Here is a 20,630-nt window from a genome sequence, read left to right on the forward strand (position 1 = left end):
AGAATGAGCAAAGGCATAGTGCTGTGAAAGTATATGATGTGTTTTGAGAACTATATGTGATGTTCTTGGAGCCCCAGAATGCACTGGTGTGGAGTAATAAAAGATAAAACAGAATACCCAGCTTAGAGGTAGTTGTAAAAGTCTTTGAATATCATACCATATGCTGTGGACTGAATCGTGCCCCCCCCCCAATTCATATGTTGAAACCCTAACTCCCAGTGTGATGGTATTCAGAGATGGAGCCTTTGGGAGGTAATTAGGTTTAGATGAGGTCACATGTGTGGGGCCCTCATGATGATATTACTGCCCTTATACAAAGAGATACCAGAGCGCTTGCCCTGCTTGCTTTCTATCCCTGCCATGTGAGCACGGTGAAAAGGCAGCCAGAAAGAGAGCTCTCACCAGAAGCCAACCATGCTGGCATGTCTGGCATTCTCAGACTTTCCAGTCTATAGTATTTTGTTATGGCAGCCCAAGCAGACTAAGATACCATGAAATTTGGACTTATTTTTATGGGCATTAGAGCTCCTAGACGTTTTAAAGTAAGTGAGTTAAACAAGTAGATGTGTATTTCAGAGCAACTCTAGTTGTTGGTGGAGATTATGGTAAGAGATGAGTGTGAGTTTGGGAGACTGGTGATAGGAAAACCAGTTGATAGACAGTTGCACTAATTCAGGTAAGAGAAGTAAGAGCCTGGACTATGGCAGTGGAGATAGAGAGGAAAGAATGGTTTCAGTAAACATTTTAGAGGTACAGTTGACCCTTAAACAATGCAGGGGTTGGGACGCCTACCCTCCACACAGTCAGAAATCTGCTTCTAACTTTATGGTTGGCCCTCCACATCTGTGTTTCTGCATCCATGGATTCAACCAACTGTAGATGTGTAGTATGTATTTATTGAAAAAAAAAACACATATAAGTGGACCCACACAGTTCAAACCCAGTGTTGTTCAAGGATCCACGGTAGTATCGACAGGATTTAGAAAGTGGTTGAATGTGATATGTAAGGGAGAAACAGGAGTCAGATTTCTAGCTTGAGTGACTAGGTGAATGGTGACGGCATTAATCGAGATATGGGGAGGTAAAGTGGTTTATATCTGGATGGTAGTCTTAGAGATTTTTTAATTCATATTTGCTCATCTGAATTTTCTATATTTTTTACAACTACTATTACTTTTGGAATGAGAGTAAACAAAGGTGGTTTCGTTTGTGTTGTAGGGATCAGGTATGGAATGCAAAAGAGAAAGAAGACAAAGTTCTATAAGAAAAATATTAAGTTCGGGTAATATTGAGTTTGAAGTGCCTGTAGAAAATCTTGTTGGATGTGTCCAGCAGGCTGTTAGAAATACAAGTCTCTATGGAATTCAAAGACAGAGAGTAGAGATGTTGATTTTCAGAGTTGGTGTTTGCTCTCTGCAGGGGTTAGAATATAATACCACAGAGTGCTGGCTTTCATCAGGCTTGGAATGAAGTAGAACTGTTTTTAAGTAACATGTGTATGTTTGGAGAGGGGGAGGAGTTGAGGGGGATACTAGGAAACTTGCAGAAATGGGACTAACCAGGGACAGAATAAATGGCCCTTGGGACGGGGTCAACAATCAGAGACATAGTTCTAACAGAGACATTGTAAATTCTAACTCAAGTTCCAGGCTAGGTATTGAAAACTAAGAGACATTGGCTCAATGAAATGAGGTTGGAATTGTGACATGGCTTTAGAAATGCAAACAATGATGACGGGGAAGCCAAAAAGCTGTCCTAGAAACAAGGTGGGAAGAATGAGAACCTGCCTACCCCTGAGAAACAGGGATTACTGAGGTACCTGACCTCTTGGGTGCCAGTTGGGGAGAGTGGAAAGGGAATTTTAGGTATCAAAGATATGTAAGCAGATAGCCTGGCTTCCCCATAGGACTATTTGTGGCAGAAATGGGGATGGGTGCAGTGGGGAAGTAGGTCAGTGGATTTCCATTTTCACCCATGGGTGTTTAACAGCACACTATCTCTAAAATCCAAAAATGAATGGGGCTAGGTTTGTTGATATTCTGCCAAATGGCCCATCATTTGTCCTAGGAGCAGGGACAAATCTGCAGATGGCTTGATACTCTTTTTGAGCTGCCATGGATACATAATATTTTGGTGCTCCTACTATAATGGATCTATATTGATAAGGGGACATGTTAATGTGACTAAAAACAAGCCATTAAGCCTCTTTTTATTTTTCATTGTCACCTCCTCACTGGGATATGAGCCTTACTCCATCTTTAAACCTCACTGGGAACGGGGTGAGAGTCAGGGATGGCATAGGAGTCAGTCACCATCTGGCAGACACAACCAAGAGTCACATGTTTTATCACACATATTCATCTCAGAAAGAGCTATCAATCATTCTGAGCAAAGTGTCTGCATGTCGTCTAAGAACTCACTTCTTTCTTTAATGGCATGCTTCTCAAATCCCGATTTCTCTGTTAAGGTTAAAACAGTCATTTTCATTTACTTCTTATGAATAAATAGATTTGGCTGCTTGAAAATGGAGTGGATTCTCTTTCCCATTTAAAATTCTGGAGGATGGACACCTTTTTATGGTAGGCTTTCTGATTATGCTAACCTTACCTGACTGGTTATTTATCAGACTGTGTGTCAGGGAGAAGGATATTTCAGCTGTAATACAATTCCTTATTATCAGCTCCAGGCAGCACAGTAAACCTTCAATTGAATTTCTTATAGTTCTTTCAGTAATATAGATACATTTATAGTTAATATCATAATATTTTTCCATAACGATGGTAGGGGGGATGAATACCTCCCTTAAAAGCTAATCTAATTGTAAGACTTAATATATTTCTGATGATGGAATTTATATATATTTAAAATTTTAAATAATACCAAAATTAGTAGAGTTGAAAATAAAAGTCCCCGAAAATGAGAGAGATAGAGATAGATAGATGCACAGATAGAGATTGAGAAAGACAGAGAGGTAAGAGAGAGGGACAGGGTGTTTGAGATGGGCTTAAGGTCAGGTATTAAATAAGGGTGAAAGATATCTTATACATATTACTTGGTAATAAAATCAGTAATTTTACATTCTGATTATGTCATTTTGAGGAGGTTTAATCAAATATTTTAATTATATGGTCCAGAATCCTTGAACCAGAACTGGCAGAAACTTCTGAACTTATGCAAGCAGATTCACAGGTTGACCATAGAAAACACAAATATTTGAGGGATGGATAAAGGAAGAGGAACTCAGAAGGATATGCAGAGATGGAGAAAACTATAAAACTATCTCCCACTGTAGAAAAGTACAGCAGGATTAGGATGCAGAAGAAATTTTTAGATTCATCAGAAGACTTTGGTGATTTTTGGAAGAGAGCAGCTTCAGAGGCATGGTAGGGGCCAACACTGGGTTGCAGAAAGCTGAGAAGTGGAACGGAATTGAGGAAGAGAAGGCAGCAAATATAGATTGTTCTTTGAGAAAGTTTAGCAGTGAAAGGGAGGAGAGAGAGGAGATGGTTTGTTGAAGAGGAGGCCCGGTTTAGAGATTGTTTTTTTTAAGATAGGAGAGACTTAAGAATGCTTTTCAGTTGATGACAAGAATCCGTTCATTACTGTGGCTAAAACTTCCAAAACTATGTTGAATAAGAGTGGTGAGAGTGGGCAACCTTGTCTTGTTCCTGATCTTAGTGGAAATGCTTTCAGTTTTTCACCATTGAGGACGATGTTGGCTGTGGGTTTGTCATATATGACCTTTATTATGTTGAGGAAAGTTCCCTCTATGCCTACTTTCTGCAGGGTTTTTATCATAAATGGGTGTTGAATTTTGTCGAAAGCTTTCTCTGCATCTATTGAGATGATCATATGGTTTTTCTCCTTCAATTTGTTAATACGGTGTATCACGTTGATTGATTTGCATATATTGAAGAATCCTTGCATTCCTGGAATAAACCCCACTTGATCATGGTGTATGATCCTTTTAATGTGCTGTTGGATTCTCTTTGCTAGGATTTTGCTGAGGGTTTTTGCATCTATGTTCATCAGTGATATTGGCCTGTAGTTTTCTTTCTTTGTGACATCCTTGTCTGGTTTTGTTATCAGGGTGATGGTGGCCTCGTAGAATGAGTTTGGGACTGTTCCTCCCTCTGCTATATTTTGGAAGAGTTTGAGAAGGATAGGTGTTAGCTCTTCTCTAAACGTATGATAGAATTCACCTGTGAAGCCATCAGAGAAGAAAAGGAAATAAAAGGAATCCAAATCGGAAAAGAAGTAAAGTTTTCACTGTTTGCAGATGACATGATACTATACATAAAGAATCCTAAAGATGCTACCAGAAAACTACTAGAGCTAATGAATGAATTTGGTAAAATAGCAGGATACAAAATTAATGCACAGAACTCTCTTGCATTCCTATACACTAATGATGAAAAATCTGAAAGTGAAATCAAGAAAACACTCCCATTTACCATTGCAACAAAAAGAATAAAATATCTAGGGATAAACCTACCTAAGGAGACAAAAGACCTGTATGCAGAAAATTATAAGACACTGATGAAAGAAATTAAAGATGATACAAATAGACAGAGAGATATACCATGTTCTTGGATTGGAAGAATCAACATTGTGAAAATGACTCTCCTACCCAAAGCAATCTACAAATTCAATACAATCCCTATCAAACTACCACTGGCATTTTTCACAGAACTAGAACAAAACATTTCACAATTTGTATGGAAATACAAAAGACCCTGAATAGCCAAAGCAATCTTGAGAACGAAAAATGGAGCTGGAGGAATCAGGCTCCCAGACTTCAGACTATACTACAAAGCTACAGTCATCAAGACAGTATGGTACTGACACAAAAACAGAAAGATAGATCAATGGAACAGGATAGAAAGCCCAGAGGTAAACACACGCACATATTGTCACCTTATTTTTGATAAAGGAGGCAGGAAAGTACAGTGGAGAAAGGACAGCCTCTTCAGTAAGTGGTGCTGGGAAAACTAGACCGGTACATGTAAAAGTATGAGATTAGATCACTCCCTAACACCATACACAAAAATAGCTCAAAATGGATTAAAGACCTAAATGTAAGGCCAGAAACTATCAAACTCTTAGAGGAAAACATAGGCAGAACACTCTATGACATAAATCACAGCAAGATCCTTTTTGACCCACCTCCTAGAGAAATGGAAATAAAAACAAAAATAAACAAATGGGACCTAATGAAAGTTCAAAGCTTTTGCACAGCAAAGGAAACCATAAACAAGATGAAAAGACAACCCTCAGAATGGGAGAAAATATTTGCAAATGAAGCAACTGACAAAGGATTAATCTCCAAAATCTATAAGCAGCTCATGCAGCTCAATAACAAAAAAACAAACAACCTAATCCAAAAATGGGCAGAAGACCTAAATAGACATTTCTCCAAAGAAAATGTACAGATTTCCAACAAACACGTGAAAGGATGCTCAACATCACTAATCATTAGAGAAATGCAAATCTAAACTACAATGAGATATCATCTCACACCAGTCAGAATGACCATCATCAAAAAATCTACAAACAATAAATGCTGGAGAGGGTGTGGAGAAAAGGGAACACTCTTGCACTGCTGGTGGGAATGTGAATTGGTACAGCCACTATGGAGAACAGTATGGAGGTTCCTTAAAAAACTAAAAATAGAACTACCATATGACCCAACAATCCCACTACTGGGCATATACCCTGAGCAAACCATAATTCAAAAAGAATCATGTACCAAAATGTTCATTGCAGCTCTATTTACAATAGCCCAGAGATGGAAACAACCTAAGTGTCCATCATTGGAAGAATGGATAAAGAAGATGTGGCACATATATACAATGGAATATTACTCAGCCATAAAAATAAATGAAACTGAGCTATTTGTAATGAGGTGGATGGACCTAGAGTCTGTCATACAGAGTGAAGTAAGTCCAAAAGAGAAAGACAAATACCATATGTTAACACATATATATGGAATTTAAGAAAAAAATATGCCATGAAGAACCTAGGGGTAAGACAGGAATAAGGACACAGACCTACTAGAGGATGGACTTGGCGATACGGGGAGGGGGAAGGGTAAGCTGTGACAAAGCGAGAGAGTGGCATGTACATATATACACTACCAAACGTAAAATAGATAGCTAGTGAGAAGCAGCTGCATAGCACAGGGAGATCAGCTTGGTGCTTTGTGACCACCTAGAGGGATGGGATAGGGAGGGTGGGAGGGAGGGAGACGCAAGAGGGAAGAGATATGGGGACATATGTATATGTATAACTGATTCAGTTTGTTATAAAGCAGAAACTAAGACACCATTGTAAAGCAATTATACTCCAATAAAGATGTAAAAAAAAATCCATTCATTTACTCATGTAATGTTTATTGACTGCCTACTACATGTCACTAGACTTAATGAACAAACTGTAAAGAAGTAGTCATGGTATGGGCCCTTAGGGGACTTACAGAAATGGGTGGAGGCATTTTTGGCTACAGAGCGTTATTGACATTTAGTACTCAGGGGCCAGGGATGCTCTAACTACTGCAATAAGAGGGACAGTCCTGAAAAATGAAGAGTTGTTCTGGACAAAATTAGAAAAAGAGAGATTGAAGACATGAGAGTGACCACTCAGCAGTATTCCACCCTGTTGATTACTCCTTCCTTCTTGAAACACTTTTTTCTCTTTAATGACCTCACTCTCTCCTGGTTTTCCTCCCAAATCACTGGACAGTCCTCATCTTCTTTGGTCCCAGATCACTGGCTCTTCTTCTCCTGCCTGAAGTTCTCTAGGTCTGTGAAAAACACCTATGTCTTTTTCTTTCTCTATTCTCTTTCCATCTAGTCCCATGGCTTTAAATACTATTTATCTCTCTAGCCTTGACCTCTCCCGTGAGCTTCAGATTCATATAACCCACCACTTACTTGACATTGCCCACTTGTTTAATAGGCAACTCAAACCTAACATGTCCAAAATAGAACTCTTGTCTTCCCCAAATCTCTTTCTTACTGATCTTCCTCATTTCAGGAGATGGCAACAACATTCACCCAATTGCACAAGCTAAAAACTTAAATCATTCCTTATTTCTCTTTCCTTTATACCTCATATGCAATTCATCAGCAAGTCTTATTGGCTCTACTTTTAAAATATATTCTAAATCCACCTAATTGTCATTATCACCACAACTACCATCATCTTTCAAACCACCATCATCTCTCACCTGGACCATTATGATTCTCTCTTGATTCATCTCCCTCCTTCCACTCTTGATCCCTTGAAAACTTTACACAGTGTCCAGAGAAATCCTTTTTAAAAAGTGATATATCAGGTCACATCACTTCTTTGCCCAGAACCCCCAATGGCTTCCTATTGTACTTTGAACAAAATCCAAAATCTTTATCTTAATCTATGAGGCTCTATGTGATCTGACCTCTACCTACTTTTTCACTTTCATCTAATACCACATTTTCTTCCTTTTTCATTACGTTCTAGCCACCCTGGCCTTCAGTATGTCAAGTTATTTCCTGATTCTTGCGTTCATTCCAGTTGGAATGCTCTTCCCTCAGATAATGATAATTTTACCTCCTATCTCTTGCCTTTTTTAAAAATTAATTTATTTTTGGCTGCGTTGGGTCTTCGTTGCTGCATGTGGGCTTTCTCTAGATGCAGCGAGCGGGGGCTACTCTTTGTTGCAGTGCATGGGCTTCTCATTGCGGTGGCTTCTGTTGTGGAGCACGGGCTCTAGGCGTGTGGGCTTCAGTAGTTGTGGCACACGGGCTCAGTAGTTCTGGTGCACGGGCTTAGTTGCTCCGTGGCATGTGGGATCTTCCCAGACCAGGGCTCGAACCCATGTCCCCTGCATTAGCAGGCGGATTCTCAACCACTGCACCAACAGGGAAGCCCTCTTTCCTGTTTAATTGCATGAGTTAGTGCATCCAGAACTACATTAAATAATGGTGGTAAATAATGGTATTATTTCTTATTTCTCCCTTCAGTTAGAATGTTTCTAATGTTTCCTCGTCCAGCCCAATATTGAATTTTGGCTTGTGTGTTAGGGAACTATTCATCTATTCTGATTTTATTAAGAGTTCTAAGCAGGAATGGATGATGAATTTGATTAAATGTCTTTTTAAGATTTGTGGAAATCATATGATGTTTTTACTTTTGATCTATTGGTAAATTCAATTTCTTAATATTGAAACATCTTTGCATAAATTCACTTATTCATTTACTCAACAAATATTTATTGAGTACCTATGATGTGCCAGGTACGGTTCTAATATCACTGTACTCACAGAGCATACTTACTAGTGGGAGAGAGAAATGAACAAAATAAATGCATAAATTTTATTGTACATTGGAAGGTGATTAATGCTGTGAAGGGGAAAAAAGCAAGGGGCAGTGATATGGAATACTAGTGTAGGTAGTGGCTGCAACTTTAAATAGCATGATCAGGGAAGACCTCACTGAGAAGGCAATATTTGTTCAAAGACCTGAAGGCATCTCACCTCATCAGGAAGTGAGGCTAGGATGGTGGAAATGTTATGTAAGTGGATATTTAAGTCACCAATGCTTAAGACAGCAGTTAATGGTAGAAATATCAGTAGAGAACAAAGAACTATTCTTAGAGAAATTGGGATGGGAGGTCTGACCCAGGAATTGGTAGATGGTTGCAACAAGGAGGGTAATTGGTGGTATAGTGTGAAAGACATGAGGTTTATTTTAAAAAGCTGGAAGGAAGGGGGCAGGCCCGGTGATATAAGGGGATTGAGAGGAAAAAAATATAGGCACAAATTGAGAAGACTATAAGGGAATCTGTCATCAAGGGAGATCCAGATTTCAGTTAAACTAAGAAAAATTGCGGAGAATATTAAAAGAGGCTTATGAAATAGGGGATGTTGTACTGTGTGTTCCAGAAGACCATATGGGAGGGTTACATGAGTTGGTAAGGGGTAGGAAATGGAAACAAAATAGAAGTCCAGATGGTAATTATTAGGTGATAAGGAAGGACTTGGAAATCTGAGGCTCCTGTATTTTGACACATAGAGATAAAAGTATAATGAATTTAGTTCTGGTAGTCTCAAGGCAGATAACGGTGGTGAGGCTGCGTTTGGGGTTGAGTGTGGGAAACAATAGAAGTATGAAGGTCCTGTAGATGAGTGTTCTTACTCCAGAATGAGCTGAGCTTACTCTTGACTCCTGTGAGAGGAGAGGAGTCATGCTCCATGATCTTATGAAACAGACATGGCTATATAGTACTGGAATGTTTCACCATGGTAACTTCACAGAAAATGTATCCATTAATATTAAAAGATATCTGTTGGTTTTGTGTCCTAGTTTTGGAGAACACATACCTCTATATTTTTATTCTCCAGAGGTAAATACTTAAACAATTTCAAAGTAGGGGGTCCATCACCTTTAAATTTTTTCACTTTCCTATAGATTATCATTGTTCCTGAGAGTTTTTATAAAATATTTATTATGGCTGCAATAGAAAAAATATCTCACATGCGTTTCCATAGTAAAACAATGGGAAATTAAATCACTGAAGCAATTCAGAATGGGTCCTACCCAAACTTTTTCTGTTAATCAAAGTTTCCTAATGTTATGTTTCAAATGGAAACTCATATAGTCTTAATTTCTTTGCTAAAAATCAAGTATATTGGAGGTAGTTGCTGTATTTCTGTCAAATGAAAATATTTTTACAATATCTAGAACCTGTAAAGTAAGACTATCTTCCAAAGTGACAGGCCAAATTTTTCTGTATATCTTAAGCTTCACTAAAATTTCAGTAGGTAGCATAGACTGGTCAAGTTATATATATAAGGTATGTATCACTTATTCTTTTGTTCTGGCATTCAGGAAATGACAGTTCAGGAGGAAGCCTAAAATGGTTGATCTCAAATGAACACTTGCTGTTTGGCCTTCTCATTTCAATTTTCAAACAACTTAAAATATGATCAAAGACACTCATCAGAGGATCTGAGGAGCCTGTATTAGTCACTTATAGATTTTAAGAACCACCTTGTCATATAAATTTTGCATAAGAACAAGACAATAAAGAGGAAATTTAAAACTCAAAATGACAATCTCACATTAATGACCCCACCCCAAAGGTTTTGGCATATTAAGCCAGCTCTTTTACAACATATAGAGGAGAATAAATGAATGACAATGAAAAATAATTTGTAAGTAATTTGACCTACATTTACCCATTTCTAGGAAAGCCCCAAGGTGAATTCCTATAGAGACTAAAGGAGTAGTTTCAACTACTTGCCCGAAGACAGGCTGAACATGGAAAAAAGGGATCTCACAAACTTTAAATTAGTGGACTCTTTTCCTGTTACTTTTTATTCATAAGGCCGGAAGGCAGAAGTGTAAATTGAAGTTAGCGTTGGGTATGGTGGTAGCCAGGCTTTGAGATGGTCCGCAATGATTCTCACCTCCTGATATTCATCCCTTTGTGTAGTCCCGTCTCACATCGAATGGGGCTGACCTGTATAACCAATAGGATATTACAGAAATGAAAGTGTATAATTTCTGAGGCTACATTTTTTAAAAAGGCATGGTTTCTGTCTCACACTTTTGGATCATTCACTCTGGGGAGAAGACAGCTGTTGTGTCGTAAGGACACTCAGGGCCCTAAGTCCTATGGAGAAGTCCATGTGGTGAAGGACAGATGTTGCAGGAAGGGGGACCCCTTCCAGGGCCCGAGAGTGGGCTCTTGTCTAACACTCAGAAATGAATTGTCCAAGGAGACACACGTGCTGACAAAGCAAGAGACTTTATTGGGGAGGGGCACCTGGGTGGTGAGCAGCAGGGCAAGGGAACCCAGGAGAACTGCTCTGCCACATGGCTCTCAGCCTCAGGTTTTATGGTAATGGGGTTAGTTTCCAGCTTGTCTCTCGCCAGTCACTCTGACTCAGGGTCCTTCTTGCTGGTGTGCGCATGGCTCAGCCAAGATGGATTCCAGCAAGGAGGATTCTGAGAGGTTGGTAGGACATATGGACTGACGTCTCCTTTTAACCTTTCCCGAATTCTTCGGTTGGTAGTAGCTTGTTAGTTCTGCATTCCTTACCAGGACCTCCTGTTGTAAGATAACTCATGCAAGTGGTTACTGTCGGGCCTGGCCAGGGCGGGTGGTTTTGGTCAGTGGTTCCCCTAACACTGAGCCCTCTTGCCAACAGCCATGTGAGTGAGCCACCTTGGATGCAAATTCTCTAGCCCCAGTAAAGCCTTCAGATGTCTGCAGCTCAGCCAGTATTTTAACCACAACCTCATGATAGACCCTAACTAAGCCAGAACTACCTAGCTAAGCCACTCCTGAATTCCTAACCTATGAAAAATGTGTAAGATAATAAAAGTTTATTGTTGTTTTGAGCCATTAAATTAAGGGGGGAGGAAGTATAATTGGTTTTCGTTATACAACAATAGATAACTAATAAGCAATAATATGTGACAGAACCAGAATTCAAGCCCAAGTTTGACTCCAAAGGTTGAGCTCCCAAAAGGTTGAAAGTTTCCCAATAACATTTTTAGCAATTTTCATTAGTTTACCTATTAAAATAATTTTTCTTTGAAATGAATTCAGTTTGCCTCCTACGTAAAGAGAGGAACATCAATCCCTTTGTTTGGTCAGTGACATACTGTATTTACTAATACTGGACAAGTTAGGTCTTGGGTACAGTCAGTTTGAAGTCAATAATAACAATGTCTATTTTCCAGGTATTCAATAAAAGTATTTCTGAAGAAGTCTGATTCATGTTTCAGGAGGAGTTTCTCTGTTGACTCTTCATTGAATCTTCTACCTTATGAGATATTAATGTGTATCATTAGGGAACTTAATTTGTTCCTTCTCCTGTCCCTCCTCTGAAACCATTTTAGTACACAATTTTAATTTCCTCAAGAGGAAAAATTAATGAGTTGTTTCTGAATTACCCTTAACTAGAGTTGCAAACAATTTTAAGAACCACTTTGAAGTTCTACCCAAAAGTTGTATCTAAATTTCACTTGTCATAATTTTTTTTTCCTTACTCAAATGTCATTTCAACCCTGGGGAAATAATTTTTTACCTTGAAAGAGATAAACATTTCAAACTAAAGAAGCAAATATTTGTACTTCTTAGTCCAGGTGAAATGAGTCATCCTGCAACTAAAGAACATCTCAACCTGACTATCAGATCTGAATGTTATTGAAGTAAGAATAGGTCTTTCTTGTCCAGTAGACTGCTCATTTAATTTGAGGTAGAGCCCCTATAACTACCTCTTTGAGAAATGTTCTATTTCTCTCATTCAAAGCATCTCTAATTAAGAAGATATGATTTTCAAAATATAAATTAGGAGGTAATTCTTTGTTTAATGAAAATATTAACTAAAGGATATATTTAGATAGTAGGACCTGTAGAGCTCTATTTACAAATGTTTGTTTATATACAGTTCAATAAAGTAAAATATAACTCACAGACATGTATTTATTCACATACTTTATATCACAAAAACACCATTGCCTATTTTAAGCTTCTTATAAGGAATTCTAATTTTTGCCACTACTTATTTGATATGTATTTCCTTTATAACCTGTTGCTTTTATGCTTGCTATTCCAACTCTGAACTCACCAGATATCCAAGATTTCAAGTCTTCTAGCTCATAATTGAGATGAGACAGTTTTAAGTGAAATCTTACTAAATCAATAAATAGTCCCATTTTTGTGTAGGGGTCATATTGTTATTTCTCTTTTGTTCTGTTAACAACTTTTCTGGACCCCTACATTTCTCCAGGAAATGTGTATGGGAGTTTATACCAGGAGACTATGACATGGCATCACCAACCCACACCCAACATGAGAACTAACCACTTTTTATACAAAGTACCCAGTGATATAAAAGTAGTTGAAGGTCCCCAACTCTAGCAGGTGCACTAGTATGCACCTTCAAGCAGTGAATGTACAGGCATGTAACCAAACTGTTTCTATAATAGTTTTGGAGGCAGATAGACCTTAGTCAAATTACAGACAGTTGCCTTGGGTCACTCACTAAACTTTTCTGTATCTTGGTTTCTCCATCTGTAAAATGGGGGTAATAATCACTGCTTCTCAAGATTGTTACGAGGAAAGAGCATAGTCTGGCACATAGTCGGCATTAAATAAGTATTACTTCTCATTCCCCTGTATTTTACTGCACTCTTCAAATTAACTGTTCCTCAAGACAACAGTATTTTTCATTTTCTCTTTCAGATTAAAATTAAACTGCCAAATACGAACACTTCTGAAATTGAACTCAACATTCAGGAAATGACCCTTGACCTCCGTACTCCTAATAAGTGAGTAAAACTTAGAACTAGAATAATGAATATTATAATATTAATGAACCTTTAGTCAATATCCTTTATAAAGGTGTACATAATTATTTTGTATCACTCCTAAAGTCTGAAGAAAAGTGAAAAAGTCAGTCATTCAGATGTTTGATCTAGGTAATATAAACATATATTTGTAAATACCTAGATTTTTTCCTACTTTACATGCATACATTTGGATTAGGTTGATACCACCAAGAAATAGTCCTTGACATTCAGATACAGTTTGCTTATCTGTCAGGAAAAATAGCTAGAGGTGAAAATCTCTTAAGTTGTAAGTCTTGCATGTAGCTTTCTGGTACAGTGATGGCATGAAAGAAGCAATCTTTAAGCATATTGGATACTGTGGGGCTCTAAGGTTAAATTTGATTATATTCATCTAAAAATCAACAAAAAGTCTTATCAATTGCTTAAAACAAACGTTCTAACAGCTAATTTATCACTAGATCCTCAAGTTGCATGAATACATTTAAAAATAATGCAGATGATAATGGAATAATTCAACTAAACATTTGATGAAATTTCAAAATAGTCTTGTTATTATACAAGTTCAAATCATGTTCCCCGAACACAATGTATACGGTAAAATTCTGATAAAAATGTTTATCTTGAAACCTGGATAAATCAGCCCTGTCTCTCAAAACTAACTCTATAAGGAGGGAATCTATAGAACCTGGCAGGTGCTAGATAAAATGTCTAAATATCTCACTGCTTTGTTCACTTTTCCTCTGGATATATAGCAGTGAGCACACTTTGGTTGAGTGCAGTGATTCTTTGTAACTCACAGACATTTCAAACTGGGTGCGGGGAGCAGTCAGCTCCTAGCATTATCAGTACCTACAATTCCTTCCATTATCAGTACCTACAATTGTCCTTTGTCGATTGTAGGGCTTCAAGAAAATAACAAAATTAAATCTCTGGTACAAAAGACTTCTGTGTGTAAACAACCCAACATAACATGCATAGCTTAACCTTGATTTCTACAGTAGATGCATTTAACCCCAAATGATCTACAGATGAATACATATCAAATATTTTCTCATTACTTAATATAATTTCAAAAATGTATTCACTCAAAAAAATGTCTCATATTATAAAAATTACATTCCCTATTCCTACCATTCACTTCAAGGAGTATTGTAATTTTTTTTCCATTACATGTTATACGCGCATTTACTCTTCCACACAAACTTTGCAAGGAAAGTTGGTTAAATGAACAGTCAAATTTTTCATGATATTTGTGCACTTGTTAAAAGCACACACATATCTACACACTATGGAGTTAATTTCCGTTCCCCTAGCAGTTCTCACTGTCTCCATCCATCTTTAGGCAGCTGCTCTGGCTATGCTGTCATTCCAGATATTTATCAGAGCTCACTAAATGAAAGACTCACACAGAGATATTTTTCCACATAGAATGTAGCCTGCACTAGGTCATTTGGATCTTACAGTACTTATACATTAAATGCTCAGTGCATGAAGGTACTGTCTCTTAAGAAAAAGATTCATTAATTAAGATAGAAGACAGAAGATAGAATTAAAGTTTTTATCACTTTTCCTAAACACTTGAACATGCTTTGGAGCCATGCTATTACCTGAAATTGTATTATTGGAAATGTGTCTTGTTTTTTTAGTTTATTGATATTCACATCTACTTTCTTTAGTTTCTAACTTTGACACCTGTAACACTATGCTTACCGGCTCCAAGAAAGATAAGAGCGGACATTCTGCTAATGTATCTATAAGGCAAAACAAGTGAATTTATTTTAACTGAATTGACTAGTAATATCAGTCTATTGATAGTCAACTGCATTAAAATTATAAATAAAACAGAATTTTAGCATTGTAGATCGAAAAGAAATAAAACAGTTTGCTGAATTCTTCATTTTTTACAACGTTGTTTTGGTATGTAGATTCCCAACATGGAGTAGATAGAAAGGAAGAAAGATAGGGGAAATGGTATAATGTCTCAGAATCTCCTGACTTTATCTTCATATGGGGTTTCATTAGTTTTTAAGATGAATTCTAAGAATATCATAAATGAATTCCTTGAATGTGATAATAAAAACACACTCTGAAGACAAATATGAGTTAATTTTTGTTTGTGTGTTGCTTTAGATTATCTCACCTTTGCGGTGCTCCTTTGATTTATTGCATTGGCCAAAAAGTTATTTCGGGTTTTTCCATATGTCTTCCAAGAAAACTCGAACGAAATTTTTGGCCAACCCAATAGATTGAGAGTTGGCTGATATTCAAAGACGTAAACACCTAAAAAAATGTTTTCTAAATGGAATAGTGAACTGCAGCTCAGTAGCTATTTCTGCACTTTCTTTGAAAATAGTTATGTCTCCAATAGGAAACATTAAAAAAGCCATGTCCTTTTTTTATCCCAGATATGTAAATCAAATAATTTATTAACTACATAAAATAAAAAGTGCATTATGTGAATATGTACAGAACAAGGTTGTCCTTTATTTAAATCTCTTGCAAGAAACATCAACTTGGGGCTTCCCTGGTGGCGCAGTGGTTGAGAGTCCGCCTGCCGATGCAGGGGACACGGGTTTGTGCCCCGGTCCGGGAAGATCCCACATGCAGTGGAGCGGCTGGGCCCGTGAGCCATGGCTGCTGAGCCTGCGCGTCCAGAGCCTGTGCTCCGCGGCGGGAGAGGCCACAACAGTGAGAGGCCCACGTACCGCAAAAAAAAAAAAAAAAAAAGAAACATCAACTTGAATTCTCTAATATAAATGTAAACATGTGAGTCTATAGAGTTCACTGTATAGATAATTTGGGGGTTTTACTTTCATATATTATTGTTTGCATTTAAATAATTTCTAATGAAAATTAACACTGGATAAACATTTGATCAGTGACTAAACTGTAGCTTCTTAAAAGGCAAATATATTTTCAAAGTAGAGGCAGAGGGATTGGGTTTAAATGTTCATTCATATTTTATTATAGTACTAATTTATACCAGTTATTCAAATATCATTTTGTGGTGACCTGTTTGCTTTTCATTCGTTTATTCATTCAGTCAACAAACATTTATGAAGTCTGCTAGACACTGGGGGGACACCGAAATAAAATACAGTCCTGTTCTTCAATGAATTGTATATGATTAAGTATTAGTAGAATTTTTTATTGTTTAAAATATAACTCTCACTTCAGATATCACACAGTATTTTCCTTCTTCTAAGAGCCTAAATAAGTTGCACAGTTTCTATTCAAAATTTTAGTATGGGAAGCTGTACTACTAAGGACTAGACAAAAATGCAGGGATAAATGTACCATTCCAATGGCCACTGTCTCTTTTGAATTTATTTCTCTCTGGAGAGAGAAGTGCACATTATCATTGGAACTCCTTCTTCAACTGATTTTAGGTGTCTTTTAGTGCAATGAAGCTACCACCACTGAGCTTTGCTTTCTTTTAAAAGTGAATATACTATCATTTGTAGAATAAGGGATAAAGCAAATCTAACTCTAGTACAACCTATACTGTAAACAACTTTAAAAAGATGGACTCTCGGGAATTCCCTGGTGGTCCAGTGGTTAGGACTTGGTGCTTTTACTGCCGTGGGCCCAGGTTCGATCCTTGGTCAGGGAACTAAGATCCTGCAAGCTGTGCAGCATGGCCAAAAAAAAAAAAAAAAGACTCAATGGTTTTTGCACCCATTTTTTTTGAGATGCCAAATATTACAGGGTATATTAAGAAACATCGCGATTTCATTACTTCAAGTGGAGAGAGTTGTTTCTCCTACCCCAAATATCTGGAATGGAGCAAGAGTAACAGAAAATTCCTCCTATAGGTTCCAGAGATGTGTGATAAATACTTTTAATGAGCCCAGTTTCCTGAACTTAGGTCTTTGCAAATGAGCAAAGAAGCAATTGATTTTCAAGGGCTTTGTTTTCAAATACTAGTTCTTTGTACAAGTATTCAATAAGTACCCCTAAAAATTACCACATTTCCTATACTGATTTGGACCTTATACCTTCTAACAGAGCTTTTCTGCCCACTTTTTATAGAGATACTCAAGACTTCTCTACTGAGAATGTGAGGTAACAAGTGTTTCATGTATTTAATTTTCTTCAGATACCAGCATGTGCCGACCCTATGCATAATTCAGATTCATACCACTATGACAGAATTATGGATGTCTCATCCCAACCATGCATCTAAAGCATACAATTATCCGGCAGCTGAGCCATAAACTGCAAACTACACTCAGCAATCTCTCACAGGAAATTTTTGCCAATGTATAGTAGAAAGAACAGAAACAGGCAGAGAGAAGCACTTTCATTGATCTGGTATTGAAATCATTCCAGGCCTGAATTTCAATAACTACACCTAATGTAGTAGTAGAGACTCAGTTGTGTTAGCAGAATTATTTAGAACCATTCCAATTTTCAGGTTTCTATCAGGCAGCCACATTCCATCTACACATAAGTATGACCGGCAATAGATCTATCCAGCCAACTTAAAGTTGCAATGGTTCTATTTCTATGCCAATAAACATAGCCTGAGACTATGTGTATATAATGCAAAATGAGGTCAATTTAGAAAAAAAGAGGGGTGGTCAAAACCACTGGTTGGATTTTTAAGGCCAAAAAAATGGTATACTAAATAGTTTTTTGGTTCCTAACATTGTGGTGATATATATTGCTTCCCATTGTCTTGATATCACTGATTCTAGGTTTTTATTTTGTTTTGTTTTTTAGGAAGCTGTTGTTAACTCTTCCCTATCCTGTGGAATGCAACAATGCCAAAGCTTTCTATATTGCTGAAACTGAGACTCTCGAGGTCACCATGACTATGAAACGAGAGTTGGATTTTATTAATTTCTTCTGAAACAACATGAATAAGGAGGAAAAGTGGTAAAATACCACTGATAAAAAATTAAAAAAACTTTGAAAAAATTGGTTAATGTTTTCTATCTTCTCTTTATTATTCTGACATATTTCAGGCAGGGCCTAAATTCAATTCTAATGCTATTCTCATCATTTACAGTCATTTCTATTAATCTAGTAGGAAATGCTGATTTCTCATACTAATAACCTATTCCATTTTTATAGTGATAGCTGGATAGAATTTACAGGCTAACCAATTAGATTACTACATGGTCAGCTAAATAACTGAAATATGACCATGAAATCGTTGGTCCACTTATTTCAGTAGTTTGAAGAACTTAAGCCAATTGATTATACCATGATACAATCAGGTGCATAGCAATTGGTCATTACCGTCACCAGAAAAGTTTATTTAGTTTCCTTTTTGTTGATTTAATCAAATGATTTCGAGTGTTCTCTGTTTAAGCTCTCACTATTGTTCTGGAATATACAAATAACAGAGGATTATAAATAGTTTGATGTGCCATACTAACAACATGTTTACTTGAATAAGAATACTCTTGAGCACACAGTGTTATTTGGCTTCCTCAGTCCTGTTCTCAGTGTTTGGATCTATTTAAGTTAAAAATATTTTCCTTTTGTGCACTAATAGTTATTAACAATGCCTTTATGAGTACTGTGTTTATATTAATTGAATTTCTTGACATTTAAAAGGAATATAAAGAAAAGTGTGGCGCATTTACAAATCCTGTTCTCTCTCATTTCGTATATCGTAATTGGACATACTTACGTTATGAATTTGTACACTGCCTCTTCTGTACTGTATTGCATAAGTTTACTTTAGAATTATTTATGAATAACTTGACTTGGTCTCACACATCATTGTAGAACTCTGGAGTTACCTGGGAGTAAAGTTTGAAAAGAGATAAACAGCGGAAATATGTGAACAATTAAGGGACTAAATACTCAAGCAGATATTGTCTAGGTTTAATTATGCAGATAACTACGAAGCATCTAGTTTATGACTAGATCAAATAGAAGGAAAAGACTGAGATTTTGGAAAAAGTGGTTATGTTAAAACATCAAGCTCTTGTAGAGAATTTGACTTTGAAATTACCACCATGACTTTCTTCTGAGGGTGGGATTAACTGAAAAGAAGTTAGTGTCTGTGAATTTAAGTCCATGGTGTCACAGAATTAAGAGTGTCCTACTTTGCTTTCTTAACATCTTTTTAAAAGGCTGTATTTTAAGAATTTAAGACTATACCCTAAACTTTAAACTCTGGAGTAAGCCTAAGCAGTAGCCAATATTTTTCTTCTCTAGAGAGCAACAGTGAGTCAGTGGAAAATGTATCTCTTCTTTCTATGTAGTGGCCCTAATTACAAAGACCATTATTACTCAAGCTGACTGCATGTGTACAAGTTGTCCCTGGAAGAGAAGATAGAGCATATCCAGGGCAACTTGAATTGGGCTTTGGTTATGTTGTACTGTATCAATTATATGATGAAACAGAGCTTCAGGACAATGAAATGTGATCCAGTAATTTATACCCATCTTCAAATCATCCTACTTCACTGTCCTTGGCCTCAGAAGTAACAACTTTGTTATCGTTGCTGTTTTGTTTTTTTAAGCTAATTCACAGGACTTTTCTCTCTTTAAAGGGGAATAGTCCATTAAAGCAAATGTAGAAAAAGAGAATACAAAAGGAAGTTAAAACCACGATTGTGGCATATTATTAGCCTTCTCCTTCATGAACTTTTTCACCTCCCTTTTTGGTTTTATAATCTCTAGTTGCGTTTCTGAAGATTCAGTCATTCATTCATGCACTCATTAATGCATTCTTTCAACAAATATCCACTGAGCATTTACCACATGCCTGGCACTATGTTATATGCTGGGCATATGGCAATGAGCAAACCGGATGTCGTCCCTGTGCTCATGGAGCAAGTAGTTTAGCAAGGGAGACCAACAGTAACCAAGTAAACACATAAACACATATTTTCAAGTTTATTATTAGTATGAAGGAGAACAATGCGTGCTTTGAGAATATCAGAGAAACCAAACCTAGTCTGGGGAAGGAGGTCAGAAAAGGCTCCCCTAAGGATTTCATACTCAGCTGAAACATGGAGAATAACTAGGATTTAGCCAGGCAAAGAGAGTGTTGAGGGAAGGAGGGTGGTAGGGCTTCTAAGTGCAAGGAGTAGCAAATGTGAAGACCCAGGATGGAAAGAACCTGGAGCGTAGAGTTCAAGGAAATTAAAGCCTGTGTGGTTGAAGTAGAATGAATCTGGCAAGTGTGACTGGAGGTAAGGTTGGAAATGTAGGCTGCAGCAATGTCATGTAGAACCTTACAGGCTAAGGTTAGGAACTTGAATTTTATTCTAAGTTCTTTGGAGAAGAGGATGTATTTGGAGGCAAGAATGAAAATG

General features: G+C 37.2%; 1 protein-coding gene and 1 non-coding gene across 2 annotated transcripts in view; both read left to right on the top strand.

The window, feature by feature from the left end:
- Positions 1–18,202, top strand: part of DNAAF6 (dynein axonemal assembly factor 6) — a 37,482-nt gene extending 19,280 nt beyond the window's left edge. The window contains exons 5-6 of the mRNA XM_065901335.1: positions 13,241–13,326; positions 18,073–18,202. Coding sequence (XP_065757407.1) covers positions 13,241–13,326; positions 18,073–18,202 — 216 coding nt within the window. The remainder of the gene's footprint in view (positions 1–13,240; positions 13,327–18,072) is intronic.
- Positions 16,888–16,960, top strand: TRNAK-UUU (transfer RNA lysine (anticodon UUU)). The gene has a single exon. It is a non-coding gene; the product is annotated as a tRNA-Lys (tRNA).
- Positions 18,203–20,630: the final 2,428 nt, after the last annotated feature.

This window comes from Phocoena phocoena, chromosome X (genome assembly GCF_963924675.1).
Source record: "Phocoena phocoena chromosome X, mPhoPho1.1, whole genome shotgun sequence".
Classification (NCBI taxonomy): Eukaryota; Metazoa; Chordata; class Mammalia; order Artiodactyla; family Phocoenidae; genus Phocoena; species Phocoena phocoena.